The 16016-nt window shown below is 61.6% G+C and overlaps 1 protein-coding gene across 1 annotated transcript in view; it reads right to left on the bottom strand.

The window, feature by feature from the left end:
- The window catches only part of CEP170B (centrosomal protein 170B), a 27028-nt gene extending 11267 nt beyond the window's left edge, over window positions 1–15761 (bottom strand). Inside the window, 8 exon segments of the mRNA XM_008574267.1 lie at window positions 17–590; window positions 878–1357; window positions 1561–1665; window positions 3626–3764; window positions 4506–4564; window positions 5333–5429; window positions 7330–7419; window positions 15633–15761. Coding sequence (XP_008572489.1) covers window positions 17–590; window positions 878–1357; window positions 1561–1665; window positions 3626–3764; window positions 4506–4564; window positions 5333–5429; window positions 7330–7419; window positions 15633–15737 — 1649 coding nt within the window. The 5' untranslated portion in view covers window positions 15738–15761.
- Window positions 15762–16016: the final 255 nt, after the last annotated feature.

Genomic DNA, 16016 nt, shown 5'->3' with positions numbered 1-16016 from the left:
GGGGGGTGGTGGTGGGGTAGGGGGGGCCACAGAGCTGGCCCCACGGGGCGTCAGGGGAGCAGGCAGCACTGGGGGTGCCTTCTCAGGGCCGGGCCGTGGGGTTGGGGAGCTCTCCTGCAGACACTGGGCCATGAAGTCCTGGGCCAGGCGGGACCGGCGCCCCACGCTGCCGAAGGGGCGGGCGGTGGCTCGGGCAGCAGGTGAGGGGCCGCCCAGCCGCTCCTCCGTCTTCTCCCGTTTGAGCGAGCTGGCTCTCTGTGGTCCCGAGCTGCCACCTGCTGCCCGGGCGGGGGCCGGGACACCCGGCCGGTCCCTATCGGCTGGCCCAGGGCCACGGCGCTTGTCAGCCTTGGGGTCTGCAGGCGGGGTGTGCGTGAAGGACTGGGAGCGCTTCTTGCGGGGCGTGTCCTCGTCGAAGAACTCGATGACGAAGGCCTGCTGGTTGTGCAGCAGTTCCTGCGGGTCCCGCTTGATCTGCCTCTGCAGCCGCATCTGCTCCCCGCTGGTCTCCCCTGGGATCCCGGCTGCTGCAGCTGCCTTGGCCTGGGGGTCCTCCGAGTCACTCTGCGTTCCATCCTCGTGCTTATGGCCTGGGGGAGGGGGGACCCCCAACTTGTCAGGCCGAGGGAAAGGAAAGAGCAATCGACCTTGGGGGCCTCATCCCATGCCCAAGGTGAGTTAACACAGTCTCCTGTGTTGGGGACACATACCCCACACCACAGGGAGCCTAGCACATGTGGCCAAGACATGCAACCAGAAGACAGTGGATGCTGCTCCCTGGTTAGGCAGGTGGTTCTTGGGCAATTATTGAAAGACAAAAGTCAAGCACGCTGATTAGGGCCCCGGTCAGCACGGCACCAGCCAGCTGGGCACTCACCCTTCAGGGTGCGGGTGTGGATGGGCAGGTCACTCTTGGTGCTGTGACGGTCATCCCCCTGGCCGGCCCGGCGTAGCAGGCTTGGGTCATTCTGCACCAGCCAGTCGGCCACCTTGGTTTCGGCCGAGACCATCTCAGCAGGTGTGGCTTCTTTGCCTGGGGGCCGCCGCTGGCGCAGGGAGAACTTGGTGATGTGGTCCTTGATCTTGACCTTGCCGGGGCTGCAGTCGTCAAACTCGATGGTGAAGGAGGCGTGGCTCTGCACCACAGGGGCCACCCCGCCCCCACCTGCCTCCACGTCCTTTGTGGGTGCCTCGTGCAGCGGCACATCAGGGGGCCGAGGCGGCAGCGGGGCCTCCTTCGTGGGAATCTCGAAGTAGCTGGGCTCCCTCCGGAATGGGTAGCCCTGAGGTTCGGCGGGGGCGTGAATACCAGCTAATGTTCCATTGAGCTCCACGTCCTGCTGCTCCCTGGGACGCTCTGGTGTGGGGAGATGTCCTGAGGTGGGGCCTCAGGGCAGCCACCCCCTGCCACCCTCCTCTGCTGGAGCCGCCGACTCCATCCAAGAGAGCAAAGGCTCTGTTTCCCCTGGAGTGGGAACCTCAAGGCCAGGCTGCCCCCTCACTCATGCGCTGCCCTCCAGGAGCCCTGGGGGTCTCAGGGGCCCAGTGTCCGAGACCCACCTGGGTAGGGATCCTCCTGGCGCCGGTCCTCAGGTGGCGTGACACCATCATCCTCACCCCACCAGGAGGGCTGCCCGTACAGGGGTGTCCGGTAAGTTGTGGCCTCTGCAGAGAGAGAGTTCAGACTGAGGTCGCTGTGGCCCCCAATGTGGATGGGAGAGGTCGAGCTCTGGGCAGAGCCTGACGTCACCTCCCAGCTCCGATCTGTAGCTGCCCAGGACCCTGGCAAGCTGCTGACTGCTCTGAGTCCTGTTTCCACATCTGCCTTGAGATCTGTGGACACTCACCTGCCCATCCCTGACTGGGTCCCCTCAGGGTGGCTGTGACCAGCGGGTTTATCCGGGCGTAGGGGGGTACTGTCCTCGGCAGCCCCACCCTGGGGCAGGTGATCCCTTCAGCCCAGCCCCAGCTCCCTGAGCCCAGAGTCTGCCAGACAAAGAGGCGGGGGCCCATGGGAGCCCACACCTGGGTCTGGCTCCTCAGCAAATCCCAGTAAATGTTCAGGCCATAAACGGGTGCCCTGGGAGCTAAGGGCCATAGCAGTCTGAGAAGCTCCTGTGGCAGTTTGTTTTAATGTTTGAATCACTGGTCGGATATTAAAAATATTTCCCACGAAGTCTGGTTTTCCTGCTCCTACTGAGGGGCTCGTCCAGCAATGGTGGGCACAAGCACGGTCCGGCACCCCTGGGTTGGGGCTTTGGCTCCGATGCCCTCGGCCCTCTCCCAGGCTCCCGAGCTCCTTCCACCCCTACAGGAGCCCTGTGGGCTTCTGAGTTATGGCCGGCTGTGGCTCCCAGCTGCCTGTCTGGAGGCCGGGTCACCTGCAGGTGCCATGTGCTCACTGTGTAGTGCGGAATGGAGGACTTCCCAAGGTGAATCCTGTATGCCTCACCCCTCCCCGGGGACCTTGTTCTTGCTCAGTGATGCACCTGGGGGCTGCTGAGGCAGGGGTGCCTGTCACTGCACAGGCCCCTCTTCTGCCCCAAAAGTGCTGCCTCTGCTCTGCTGAAGCCGAGGAAATGCTCGCCTAGCTGGCTGCACCTGCTGTATCCTTGGGGACAGTGCCAAGCCAGGTGTCACCAGCTGCAGCTATTTTATACCCTGAACACCGACAGGTGCACTGAGCAACTCAGACGACTTTCTGGAAACCTTCCCAGTCCTCGGCAGTCTTCCAAAAGACAAGGATGGGTAGGAAAGGTGGAGGGCTTGCCACCATAGGATGCCAGCCAGATACTGGCATCTGCGTGACCCCACGCATAGACATATGAGCTGACATGAGAACACGGCAATGCAGGGCCAAAGCTAGGGGTGGCAGAGTGACCTTTCCTGGACAGAGGTGGGAACAGAGCCCAATTCCCTGGATATGCCTCCTTCTAGCCTCGGGCTTGGACCCCCACCCTCCATGCCCAGCCAGGCTCTCATCACACCTCAGCTCTGTCCCCGCCCTTTGAGCCCACCAGGGCTGTGCAGCAGCCGCCTTCCTCCCAGACTTCTGACCACCCATTGTGCCAGCTGCCAAGAGGTACAGAGCAGATCTCATCACACCCATCCAATCAGGTCCAAATGCCTATGTTAGGATGCTTAACCACACCCCTATCACCTCTCTTACCCTATGGTGGCCCACCAACCCTAGGAGGAATGTGGGCCCAGGGTGGGCATGCATGGGTAGGTGTGTGCAGGGGGGCGGGGTGTGGGGGTGCATGGGTACGTGTGTGCAGGGGTGAGGGGTGTGGGCGTGCATGGGTAGGTCTGTGCAGGGGTGAGGGGTGTGGGCGTACATGGGTAGGTGTGTGCAGGGGTGAGGGGTGTGGGGGTGCATGGGTACGTGTGTGCAGGGGTGAGGGGTGTGGGGGTGCATGGGTACGTGTGTGCAGGGGTGAGGGGTGTGGGCGTGCATGGGTAGGTCTGTGCAGGGGTGAGGGGTGTGGGCGTACATGGGTAGGTGTGTGCAGGGGTGAGGGGTGTGGGCGTGCATGGGTAGCTGTGTGCAGGGGTGAGGGGTATGGGCCTTCATGGGTAGGTGTGTGCAGGGGTGAGGGGTGTGGGTGTGCTTCTCAGGGCCTACCTGCTCCTGGCCTCCGGTCCCCCTTCTCCAGCCTGGGGTTCGAGGACTCGCAGTACGGTGTGTGCTCTGGCAGTACCTCACCCCTCTTGGGCGCTGAGCTGGGGACGCTCACCTGCAGCTGGCTGGTGTACTTCTCGTGCTGTGGGCAGGCCAGGCGGGGGTGAGGAATGGGGCGCCCATTTCAGGACTCCCCACCCAGGGCGGCCCCCCTCTCCTCCCCTCCTTCACATCCCTGAGGAGTGGACAGAGCCTGAGACCTGCCCGATTTACGCTGAAGCCAGAGGGGGCGGGGTCCTGGGGACCACGAAGCTTTGAGGGAGCAGGGGCTCGCTTGGTGGGGGTGGGGAGGGTGGACTGGGCACTGATCCTCAGAGGCAGAGACCCTGGGGGGCAGGCAGGGGCCTGTCCGAGCAGAGCGCGTGTGCCTCCATGTGCACTTGGCTCCCAGCCCTGCCTCCTCTTGGGCTCCCAGCCACCCAGCTCGCCCTGATGAACTGTCCTATGAGCCACAGAGCCAAACCCAACCTGGGCCCAAGGCCAAGGTCCTCGTAGCAGCTCAAAAAGCCTACTCAGCTCCAGCAGGCTGACTGCTTGGCCCTCATCCTCACAGTCCCCTCTGGGAGTCCCTGGACGTGCTGCATCGGCACTGGCGCTCCTGTAGCCCCAGCTGCCCCCACATCTGTCACTGCATCAGCTTCAGTGGCTAATGACTAGCTTCTCGGCCACCAGACTGGGCCATCTGGCCAGGCAGAGCAGGCCAGACTGATTCAGGGCACTCACAGCCAGGACAGGGTGCCTGAGAGGCTTAGGGGTGTTAGCTGAGGAGAGACGGACAGTGGGAGTGCAGGGACCACGGGGACAGGGGCTGACCAGCACTCGCCTTGAGTGCCTCCTCAGGGACACGGTGCTGCACACGCTCCAGCACGTACATGTTGGAATGTGGCAGCACGTTAAGGAGAACGTGGAACAGGAAGAGCTGGGAAGACACAGACCGGTGCCCAGAGGCCAGCCCCGTAGTCCAGGCCCAGAGGCGGGTGCAGGAGAGGCCCCTGGCTGCCCGGGCAAAGGCCTCCTTCCCAGGGAGGCACAGCCATGCTCACCAGCGTTCCGAGCACAGAATGCCGAGCCTGGGCAGCCCCAAGGTCAGGCCTATGGAGCCGCCAATCACTCCTCAGGCCCTGGCGACCTCAGATCCATCCCCGGCGTTCTCAAATCCCAGCTGTGACTGCTGAGGCCCCAACCCCACCTCTGGGATAACAGGGCACCCATGGCCTTGGGGACTGAGGGAAAAGCAGCCTGGGGCACGGGGGCATTATTGCAATTCTTATTTATTGGAGGATAAAAGGTTGTTTAGTGAAAAAAGTAGGTGGTAAGAGATAATGATTGGCTAAGTACTGTGGAACTTCCTGACCCTGATCGAACTAAGTTAATATTTAGTTTAGTACTTGGGATATTGTAGTCACATGTTAAAACTCTATCATGTAACACCATTTCCAGGCTTAGGGGTGATGATAGGGTTGGGAAAAATGCAATGATTAATTTTTAATGCAAGAAAAATTTGATTTAAACATTTTAAATCTGTGTGTTCTTTTAAATATTATTTATGTGATTTTATTTTTGAAAAAAAGTTTTAGAGTTAATGTTTAAAGATTTCACAAATAGTGAGGCAATAATAAGTAAACTTTTTAGAACAGTTTTATCAACAATTAACACCATGTACTGGCTATTTGCAGGAGCGGATGACGTCATTGAGCCTCAGCGTGACGTACTTCTGGTCTGGGATGCGCACATCATTCACAAATGTCTGTGGGGGAAGCAGGTGGTGGGCTGAGCAGGCGGGTGAGTGGCGGGGGGCACCAACTCTACAGAGTCCACGGCAAGCAAATGACCTGGACGTCTCCCCCATGTGGCACAGAGGCCCCCCAGCACCATCCGGGCCAAAGGCACCACTGGCATGTGCATGACCAGCCTCGAGCTCCACAGAGACCAGGGTACAGGCAGCCACTGAAGGACGGGCCAGGGGACCGAGATGCCAGGCGTCACCCAGCGCTACATGTACGCTGATGGGACCCCTCGAGAGCAAACCCATCTGAACATCTTTGTGAAGAGGAGTCTGCTAAGAGATGCTCTCAGCCACACGGTCCCCCCCTCAATCCCATGTGCCCTTGGGAACAGTTGAGGCCTGCCTGCCCCTGGGAGGCCCACAGCAAGGCTGGCCTGATGACGCCCCCAACCAGACTGCCAGCTCGCGGGGACATCAACGAGCCAGTCCCCAGAAACCCTCTCCCTCCATCAAGTCAGATGAATGAAAGGGCCTAACATGCTGAGGGCCTCTGGGACAGGCCAGGGTGAGAGGGAAGACAGTAGTGACTTGGGCACGGCTCCTGTGCCCAGAGTCTGGAAGAAACAAGACAAACATGGAGAAGTCTTGTAGGAGAGGAGGATCTCTAGCGCCGAGGTGGAGGGTGGCTCCTTGGGGTCTGCCCATGGAGAGACGGGCCTGGGAGGGGCTGGGACTGCTGCAAGCTCAGGCAGCACATGTCACACGTAAAGCAGCAGTCCTTGGGCTCTGAGCTAGGAAGCAGGCCCACCTCTCTGCCAGCCTGTGTCCCTGGCTGAGTCCAGTGTCTCAGGGGCAGACGGCAGCTGGCCACAGCTCTGTGGACATCACAGGCCTCTGAGATAGTTTGCCCTGCAGAGCCCAGGAGTGCGTACCAGTCCAGTACCACACATCTAGGGCCTGCAACCCCCAGGACCCTCTTGAAGCCCATGTGAATGGCGCAGCCCATGTAGTAGGCAGAGGAGAGGCCCCTCACCGTGCAGCCCTGTGCAGGCAGGGCTGCTTCATCTGACAGAAGGGCTGAGGGAAGAGGGGGCTCAGGGCAGACCCCAGCGGTGCCTGAGGCCCCTGGCTGGGAGCACCTTGAGGCAGGAGCTGAGGGGTGACACCCACTGCTCGCTGCAGCACCCACATGGTAGCAGCAGGGCCAGCCTGAGGCTGCCGTGGGAGCCCCCAGCTCAGGATTGCACAGTGGCCCAGGACAGGCTTGTGTCTACCAAACACAGAAAGTAACAAAGAGACATCCAGACAGTATCTCCAGGACAGACAGACACACGTGTCTCTAGAGAGGGCTCCTCCCTGTCCTTCCTGCCCTGTTTCCACCCCACACAGCCGGTTCTTCTTGCCTGACCTCCTTCCTGCTCCTGCAGTCAGGGCCTCCCTCCTGGTCACCACCCTGCCCCCGACTCATAAAAGAGAAGGTCACATTCTCCCTGCCACACAGACAAGGTGCCCTGGCTCCGCTCCTTCCATCTCAGGGCCCCATTTCCCAGCCCAGTGCCTCCCCTTCCCACCTGAGGGGTCCACTCTCCCAAAGAGCAGCCACGTCCTTGGAGGCGTGAGTCCCTGCCAGTGGGAGCCCTCCCGGGAGGCCCCAACCTCTGCAGCTGAGGGAGGCCTCCTTCCCAGGGGAGCAGAAGGTGGGTGGGGCCAGTGCATGGGGGCGGGGCCAGGACACAGCAGGTGGGGCCAGGCCGGGGGAGGGGGGACAGGGCAGGGGCGGGGGGGATGATGGACGGACAGGGCCAGAGCTGATGTTGGGCCAGAACACAGGGGCAGGGCCAGAGATAATGGGGCAGAGCCAGAGCTAAGGGGCAGGGCGTTCGAACAGAGGTGGAGCCAGGGCAGGGGCCGAGGTACTCACCCCGTTGAGGCTGCCCAGGTCCTTCACCCAGTGCTCGTCCCTGTCTGGGTCATAGTTGATGACGGCATGCTGCTTGTCCACGCTGCGGGACTGGAGAGACACACAGACTGCCCTCAGGTGCCCCATCCCAGGGAGGCAAGACCCAGGAGGCAGCAGTACCCCTGTAGGCCTGCCGAGGGTGCGGTCAGCCCCTTCCTCCTTGCGCCCCATCAAAATACCAACAGTAGCCCCCTGGGCCTTGGAACCCACGAGGCCCCACCCCTACAGTGTGTGCACCCAGGAAAGCCTACCCAGTCACCAAAGCAGGTCACAGGAATTTGGTGAGATGCCAGGGCCACTTCCCCCCACCTTCCCTGAGCACTCTCCTGGATGGGCGTGGGAGGGGGTGGGAACCCTCTGGTCATCTGGGACATGCTGTTCCCTCCCGAGGGCAGGCGAGGTGGCCAGCCAGGCTCCAGCTCAGATCGGGGGATTGGGGGTGGGGGGTATTTGTCTCAGCGAGAGGCCTCCCCCCACTCCTGGCCCAGGCCCCCAGGGGCACCCACCACCTGTCAGCGCGTCAGACACGCGTGTGCACACACACCTGTGCATGCCTGAGGGGGTCCCCTCCCATGTACACAGCATCACACTCACTGCTGTCCAGCTACCACCTCCCACCCCACACATACACATGCCAACATACTTCCACCCTGAGTGTGTCTAACCCTTCCCTGGCCACCAGCCTACCTGGGACTCCTTACAAGGACAGCCGCCCCAGCTCCCTCACGTGGTCAGCCTCATCGTCCAACTGCAGGGACACAGCTGATCCCCTCCCCCACTCCCCCACCAGGGCTGGGGGACAGACGCAGGGAGGGGGTCACATCCTACTTGCTTAGATGGTGCCAACATGGGCCCACATCACCCAGCCCATGAGGCTGGAGGTCTCAGCACAGAGCGCCACCCCCCAACCCACCCCCCACTTTGCCTTTCATGGCTGGGGGCTGGGGGTGTCTGGGGCAGCTGTATTCTTCCTGCCCCCTCGACTGAGGAGTGGTAGGCCTGGGGGCCCAACCCAGGGAAGCTGACAGTGTGCGACCCACGCAGCCACCTATGGACTGTCTAGGAGGTGCCCCCAGGACACACCCAGGCCAGGCTCCAGAGCACACCAGTGGCAGCGACAGGCCTGCACAGTTGCTCCCCACCCTGGAACAGGACAACCCTGACCCACGGGAGGGTGGCCCAGGAACCACCTCCTGGGTCCCAGAGGAGCTTCTCAGCCTCACAGGTGAGAGCTCTAGGACCCTCGGGCCACCTCCCTGGGCAGCCTGCTACCACTGCCCAGCCCCACCTGCTCTCTGACACACTCCACCTGCCCAGGCCCTGGCACCATTCTGAAATAGCCAGTTTCCAGGGTAGGCCCTGGCATCCCTCCCAAGGATTAGAAGCTCCCAGGGCCGGGCTTCCTTCCTCGCTAAGAGGCCTGGGCACACAGCAGGGGCTGCGTGGGGGTGGGCATGGGCTCTGGCCCAGACTTGCCCCCACCCAAGGTCACCCAGCTTGGTCGAGGCCTCACCTCCAGTCCCAGCAGAGGCACCAGGGCAACTGGACGGGGCTCGTGATGGCCAGGAGGCCTGAAGTGTGTCCACAGTGGGCCTGAGCACTGCCTCCATGTTCTGACAGCCACTGCCATCCCAAGGACTGAGCCCTCAGAAGCCCCAAGGTGACCGGTGTGACCCACAATGGTGGTGATGCAGGGGGGACCTGGCTACCACAGTGTGGGGGAGTGTGGGGAGGGGTGGACAAGGCCCACACCTCATGCTGCCATGGACCCTCAGTCCTCCCAGGAAGTTGGTAGGCGTGTCAGAGGCAATTTAAAGAGGAGCGCAGGGTCCTCCAGCAGCCATCCCTGAGCCACCTCCACCCGCACAGCCCACACCGTCCCTGAGAAGTTCGCGTAAGTGGCTCAGCCTGCTGGGGACCCTTCCCTGGGAAGCCCCTCAGGGCTGATCCTAGTGCTCCCCAAAGCAACAGGCTTCTGGCAGGGTGGGTCTGACCTTGAGACCTATTGCCCCACCCCTAGTCCCCATCTCTGTCCCTGTTCCAAATTCCTCTCCCAAAGTTGGCACCTACAGCTAAAGGGCTCCTGCCCACCCTGGCAGCAGCCTTGGGCCTGAAGAGGACCAGGAAGGAGGGTCATGCCAGACACCACCTCCTCCACAGGACTCCCCAGCTTGTCCTCTGGATGCTGGCACACTCAGTGCTCACCTCCTCCAAGAGGCCAGCCCAGGGGACTCCCCACTATGACCCCTCCTACTGGCCTGGCCTGCAGCCTCCCCCACCTGGCACAGAGCAGGCATGAGGGGTGACAAGAACCAGCAGTCCTCTGCAGGGAGCTTTGCCTCACGCCACTTAGCTGCCCCTCGCAGCCCCAAGGCTCGTGCACCACAATTCCTACCTTAGAGTCCTGCCTGGACGCTGGGAGGACTGGGGCTCCCTGATGGGGCTGGGGGCTCACCTTCGCCTGCTCCCTAGCCCTGTGCACAGCCAGCAGCCCCGCCTCGGCCCTGCCTGACACACGGTCACTCCTTGGCACAGATGGCACCTTGCTGGGCATCCAACCTCCCTGGACGATAAGAGTCCAAAAAGAGAAAGAGGAGGGGGTGGCATGGGGGTCCTGAGCTCTGCTGGTCTGAGGCCAGGCAGGGAGGGGCCGCAGAGTTGGATGCCATCTCTGCTAAGGAGTGACCCCTGGAGGGGCTTCCAGGCTGACTTTTCCAGTCTGAACAACTCCCCCTCCCCAAGTCTTGCACCCCTGGGCCTGACAGCTACCTCCTGAACAGACCCCCAGACCCATTCTGGGCACTTCAAGCCCAGCCTGCCCTTTCCTCCAGGCTTTCCCAGGAATGCCCACCAGCCAAGCCCCCTGCCCACCCCCAGGCACCAACGCCGTTGCTCCTCTTCCCCAGCAGCCACCAGTGTGCCTCCATCCCACGGCCACCTGCCCTGTCCTCCCAGCCCCCACCAGGCCCTACCCATCATTCTGACCCCTCACTCTCCTGCTGAAGCTTCTTGGGGCTCCCCTGGCCTGGGAGGACAGACCACCCATGAGCCATGGGCCCGGGAGCTTCTCTAAACCTTCCTCTCCCTGCCCAGCCACAGCTGGGCTCTGGCCAGACCCTCACCTGGGCCTGGGTCTCAGCCTATGTAACTCTCTGTGTCCAGGACCACCACCCTCCCTGCCCCTACCTTCCCTCTCCCAGCAAGACACCCCACCCCGCCCACCCTGCCCCAGCTTCCAAATTGGTTCCTTTAACTTGGCTCAGGGTCCCCCCACTGGCCCCTGTTCACACCCAGAGCCTGCCTGACCCTCCACCCCTGGCCAGGGCTTTGTCACCACACAAGCTCCTGCCAAGCCCCTCCCCAGATGGCAGGAAGCCTCAGGGACTCATGGGGAGGGTTTGAGAGGGGGCAGGGGAAAGCACCCCCTCAGAAACCTCCCTTCCCAGCTGCCGCACCCCAGGCCAGAAGCAGATCCCCACCTGGCCAAGTCCACGTGCTCAGGAACTAGAAGGAGACTGCCCATGAGAGGTGGGCCCTGGTCCAGGGCACAAGACATCAAACAACACGCCAGGGCCCATGGAAGGAAACTCCTCAGGCAGGAGGAGCCGGGGTGAACACAGACCTGTGGAAGGGCCGTGAGGAGCTCCAAACATGGATTCTGGGGAAAGGTTCTAATAATTTGCACTTGCGTTAAAACGGAATAAAGATGTGTTTCCAAAATCCGTGTCTGATGCCCTCAGTGGGTGACAGCCCTACCCCTGGCTGTGTTGGTCTGACCATGGCCCCAACCCAGGGCTCTGGGCACACCCTCCTGCTAGCTCATCTCCAGTGCCACAGCCAGCGAGGCCACAGGCACCCACAGCAGCCTGGCTTGACTCGCCGTGGGGGTGGTCCTGAGCCTGCGGTTTCTGGGTTGGATGATAGTGTACAAATCCCGGCTGTCACACACTCCCATGGACAGCCAAAGGGCAAGCCAGGTGCAGGCAGAGAGGACACCTCCCCAGAAACACGCAATACACATGTGCACACCCAAAGAGAAGGACAAATGTGCACACATACAGGCATGCGCATACGTGTGCATACACAGAGAAGCACACACACATGCATGTGCACACGTGTGCACAAAGAGAAGCACATGCACACGTGTGCACACATGGAGAAGCACACAAATGCACACTGCATACACAGACACAGGTATGTGCACTCACATGCATGTACTCGCATGTGGCACATGTGGACGCACACATGTATACAGGCAAGTGGACAATACACGTGCCCAATCCCATGCACACACACGTACAGCATAGCCTGTACCAGAGCCCTGGCTGCCCCTGGAGCAAAAGCCACGGCAGGCAGACCTGGTGCACACTCCCCCCACATTCGTGTCATTTAACACATCCTCGCTGGGCACCAGCTCTGTGCCAGGCTGGCCCTGGGAGCCAGATGCTGTGGTGAGCAAACAGCAGGGCCCTGGAGAGCGTGGCCTGGGGACACACGTGGCCACAGCTGGTGGCTTTGCCTCTAGAACAGCTTCTCCACCTCCTGCCCAGAGTGATCAGAGCCATGGCCTCTGATCAAACCTCCAGGCCGCTCAGGCTCCCCTTGTGCCCACACAGGGCTCTGTCTTCCCACAGCCTCACCCGTGGGCACACACCTCCTCCCTCTTCCTGGAACAGAGGCCCCTTCCCACCCAGCTCCTGTGCTGCTCCCTCTCATTCCGATGTCATGCTGTCCCATGGGAACATTTCTCCCTCTGTGGGGTGGGGGCATCTTGTTGACCGGCTACGTGTTTGTGGACTGGCTCCTCCCTGGATGGATGCCGTGGGAGGGCAGGTTCTCTGCTTGGCTCTCCCAGTGCTGGCACATAGGCGTGAGCTCAATGAGCGGACAGATGTGGGGACGACCATGAGGACACACAGAGGGCAGGCTGGGGCTCTCCAGGAGTGCGTGGCACACGAAGCCGACAGCGTGCGTGTGAGGAGCTGGCTGGTGGGGCTGGGGGTGGGCGAGGGGCCGTGACGGGGCATGGTAGGTTCCAGGGACAGGAAGGTGGGCATGGAACCAGACCCTGGAGAGCCAGGACAGGTGCAGAGAGCAGCGGGGGTCCAGCACAGGCCTGGTGGGCTGGGGTTCCTGTCTGTGCACAGGAGGGGGGTTGGGAGGGGCACTTGGGTAGGTGCAGAGCTTGGGGTGAGGGAGAGGGAAGGCCGGGGTCTGCTCCTGGATGGCTGGTGCAGACCCTGCCAGGGACCCAGGTGGAGGGGACAGAGGATGATGAGTTTCGTTCTGCCATGCTGGGTTGTGCTGCCTCCAAGGAGCCCAGGAGGAAGGCTCTCGGAGGCTGGAAGCTGAAGACAGGCCAGGCGCGAGACAGCACATGAACCATCTGTGCAGAGGTGGAGACCGAGGCAGCGGTGTGTGGACAGGACCCCCAGGGAGAGAGGCGAGCAGGCAGAGGGCCACTGAGGCCAAGCACTGAGAGGCCAGAGGAACCCGGAACAGCTGTCCCAGGAAGAAGAGGGAAGCACCTGGAAAAGTCCCAAGGGCCTGGGTGGCGGTGGCACCATCATGCATGTGCCAGGGCAGCCTGGAGCCAGGGGGATGGGGGCGAGAAGGGCACAGAGGTGAGGAACTTCCTAGCAGGGGCAGCTCTGCAGGGGAGTGAGGGGTGAGGGAGGCGGCAGGAGGCGAGAAGAAGGGCGCTCTGAGCAAGGGCCAGTGGGCGAGGGCAGGAGTTGGGGGCGGGAGGCCAGCTGCAGGGTGCTGGAGATGGATGGCCTTCTGCACTCACTCTACACCTGCACGACCTCCCCAAGCCTCAGTTTCCCCATGCAAGATGGAAACACGTCTCACACAGCCACACCACCAGGCCAGGGGCTGGCCCGGGATGGAGAGCCAAGAAGTCCCTGTCACTCCCGTCCCATGTGGGGCTCCACCCACAGGCCCAGAAACTAGGAATAGGACCCCAAACCCCCAAAAGTGGCCTCTCCTCCAATTCCTGGGAAAAGAAGCAACCAGAGAGAGGGTGGGCCTGGTGCAGGTGGCACCAGGTGTGGGATGGGAGGGGCACCACCACGCTGGGTCCCTGGCACCCCATGCTCACTCCCACTCCTCCCAAAGGCCACAAGTGCTGCCTCCTCCAAGAGGCCCTCTTGGCCATGTGGGTAGAGCTGCAGGGCCACCACCGCCACACCTGTGTGTGGACAGTGCCATGCAACACACGCGACACAGGGGTGCGGCACAACCCATGCCTGTCTTTGTACAGCCTGAGAACTAAGAACGGTGTTTACGCTTTTAAATGATTAAAAATCACCACAAGACTATTTCATGACATGTGAAAATGATAGGAAATTGGTCATTCAACGCCTGCAGATGGAGTGTTACAGGCACCCTGGCCGGGCCGTCCTCAGAAGCGTCTGAGGCTGCTTCCTCCCCAGGACAGCACAGCCAAGTGGCCTCACCAGAGCTGGGTGCCACAGAGCCTGAGATGTTTACCCAGCCCTGCAGAAAGCATCTGCCGACTCCTCCCCACAGCCACCGACCCGGTCTCTCCAACTACCAATGGCACGAAGAAAAGAGAAAAAAGGGGAGAGAACATTCTAGATTAAAGAAATTTAAGAGCCTGAACCACTAGCCACCATCTGAGAAACTTGCTGGGTCTAGACTCAAGAAAATCAGAGGACTTTTGGGGGAGAAGCCAGAGTGTCCGGACTCACTGCGTTCCAACTGCCATAACAAAATACTTTAGACTGGGTAATTTATAAACAATAGAAATTCATTGCTTGCGGTTCTGAGGGCTGGAAGTCCGAGGTCTAGGCACCAGCAGATGTGGTGTCTGGTGAGGGCTCTGTCTTCTAGCTGATGTCCTCACTAGAGACGGCGCCTTCTAGCTGTGTCCTCACTTGGCGGAAGGAGTGAACAAGCTCCCTCAAGCCTCTTTTCCAGGGGCCCTAATTCCATCACGAGGGCACAGCCCTCATGCCCTAATCCTCTCCCAAAGGTTCCACCTCTTAATACCATCACATTGGGCTAAAGTCCCCACACAAGAATTTTGAGGGACACACATATGCAGGGCCGACCACAGCATGGATGCAGGCGGGGGACTATTGGGACGGGCTTTTCCTGGGTACAGGTAGACAAACACGTGCTGCCCAAGTGAATGCACACATGGCCAGGACCCCTCACCGCAGCCCAAGCCCTGCCCACCTCGCCAGAGCCTCACGCACACCCGGGGCCAGCAGCAGCAGCCAGGGTGGCAGATGGGAACTGAGAGTGGGGCCACAGAGGACCTGGGACATCCCTGGGTATGCTGGGCAGCATTCCTGCACCCGAGCAGGCCCTTCAGCTGGACTGGACAGTGCCGCCCACCTCCCCGGGGCCAGCAGCAGCAGCCAGGGTGGCAGATGGGAACTGAGAGTGGGGCCACAGAGGACCTGGGACATCCCTGGGTGTGCTGGGCAGCATTCCTGCACCCGAGCAGGCCCTTCAGCTGGACTGGACAGTGCCGCCCACCCAGGACATTCTTTTCCTTCTGAGAGGCATGGAGCTCAGGGGACTTGGAGACAGGGGCCCACAGGACATCCCAGGCCAGGACAGACACCGCAGGGTCAGGACATTTCCCTCCCTTCGCTCCCACACAGCCAGATGCATGAGCCCCACAGAAGCCAACATGAGGCTCCGGGCAGACTCTGAAACCCAGGCCAGGGAGAAATTCCTGACTGCCCAGCACCCTGCCAGAGAGGGGCCCCCTCCTGCCCAGCGCACCATCCAAAGGGCACCAGACTTTACCCCGACATGTCTGAAAGCGAGAGCAATAGGAGCACCCTCAGGTAGCTCCGACATCAGAGCTGGCCCTGTGGCTCCCCAGCCACACTCATGGCCCAGGTGGGGCCCCCAGACAATAAGGATATGGACGGATCCACCTTCCAGCACCTTTTAAAGGTGAGCTCTCAGCTCCCTGTGTGCACAAAGACACCTTTTCACCCTTCCTGGGCCCCCACACCTTTGAGAATCTGACAGGGGCCTGAGCACCCTCCCATCAGGAATAGGTCCAATCTGCAGGGGAAGGGACCCAAGCCCACGAGCACACACGCATGCTCCTGCACACACCCGCAGGAGACCCCGAACTCTCCTGTGTGTCCAGGGCCCAGGTGGCAATGCCCAGGCCTGGGGCTGTGTCGTGGCCTCCTCGCCAGGGTGTCTCCAAGCAAGTGGAGCTCCTGGTCCCCACGCCGCCCTCTGCCCGGAGGTGCCCGCACACTCACCTGCAGCATGAGCTCGCACTCATCACGCCCGACGAAGATGAGCTCGCGTGGGAGCCGGTGGCGGGTGCCGCTGCTGCTCACCAGGAACCAGGACGTGACGCTCATCTTGGCACTGGCCGGGCCCGTCTGGCCCTGGGGAGGAGGGGTGTTGTCAGAGTGGGGCTCCCCATCCTGGGCTGCAGTTCCCGGGCTAGCACAGATCCTGCACTCCGAGGCTCAAGCTGGCCGCTTCTGGAAACACTGCACTCCAGCCATACCAGGCCACCCACCCGTCCTGAGAGTGGTCCCGAGTCCACTGCCAGCCCTCTGACCCATGTCACCTGCCCTCTCCACCATGTCCACCTTTGGACACCCCCTCCCCCGGCCAAGGTTGCTGGGTCCTCC

Source organism: Galeopterus variegatus, unplaced genomic scaffold (genome assembly GCF_000696425.1).
Source record: "Galeopterus variegatus unplaced genomic scaffold, G_variegatus-3.0.2 Scaffold1026, whole genome shotgun sequence".
In the NCBI taxonomy this organism is placed as follows: Eukaryota; Metazoa; Chordata; class Mammalia; order Dermoptera; family Cynocephalidae; genus Galeopterus; species Galeopterus variegatus.
This window is presented reverse-complemented; position numbering and strand designations above follow the sequence as displayed.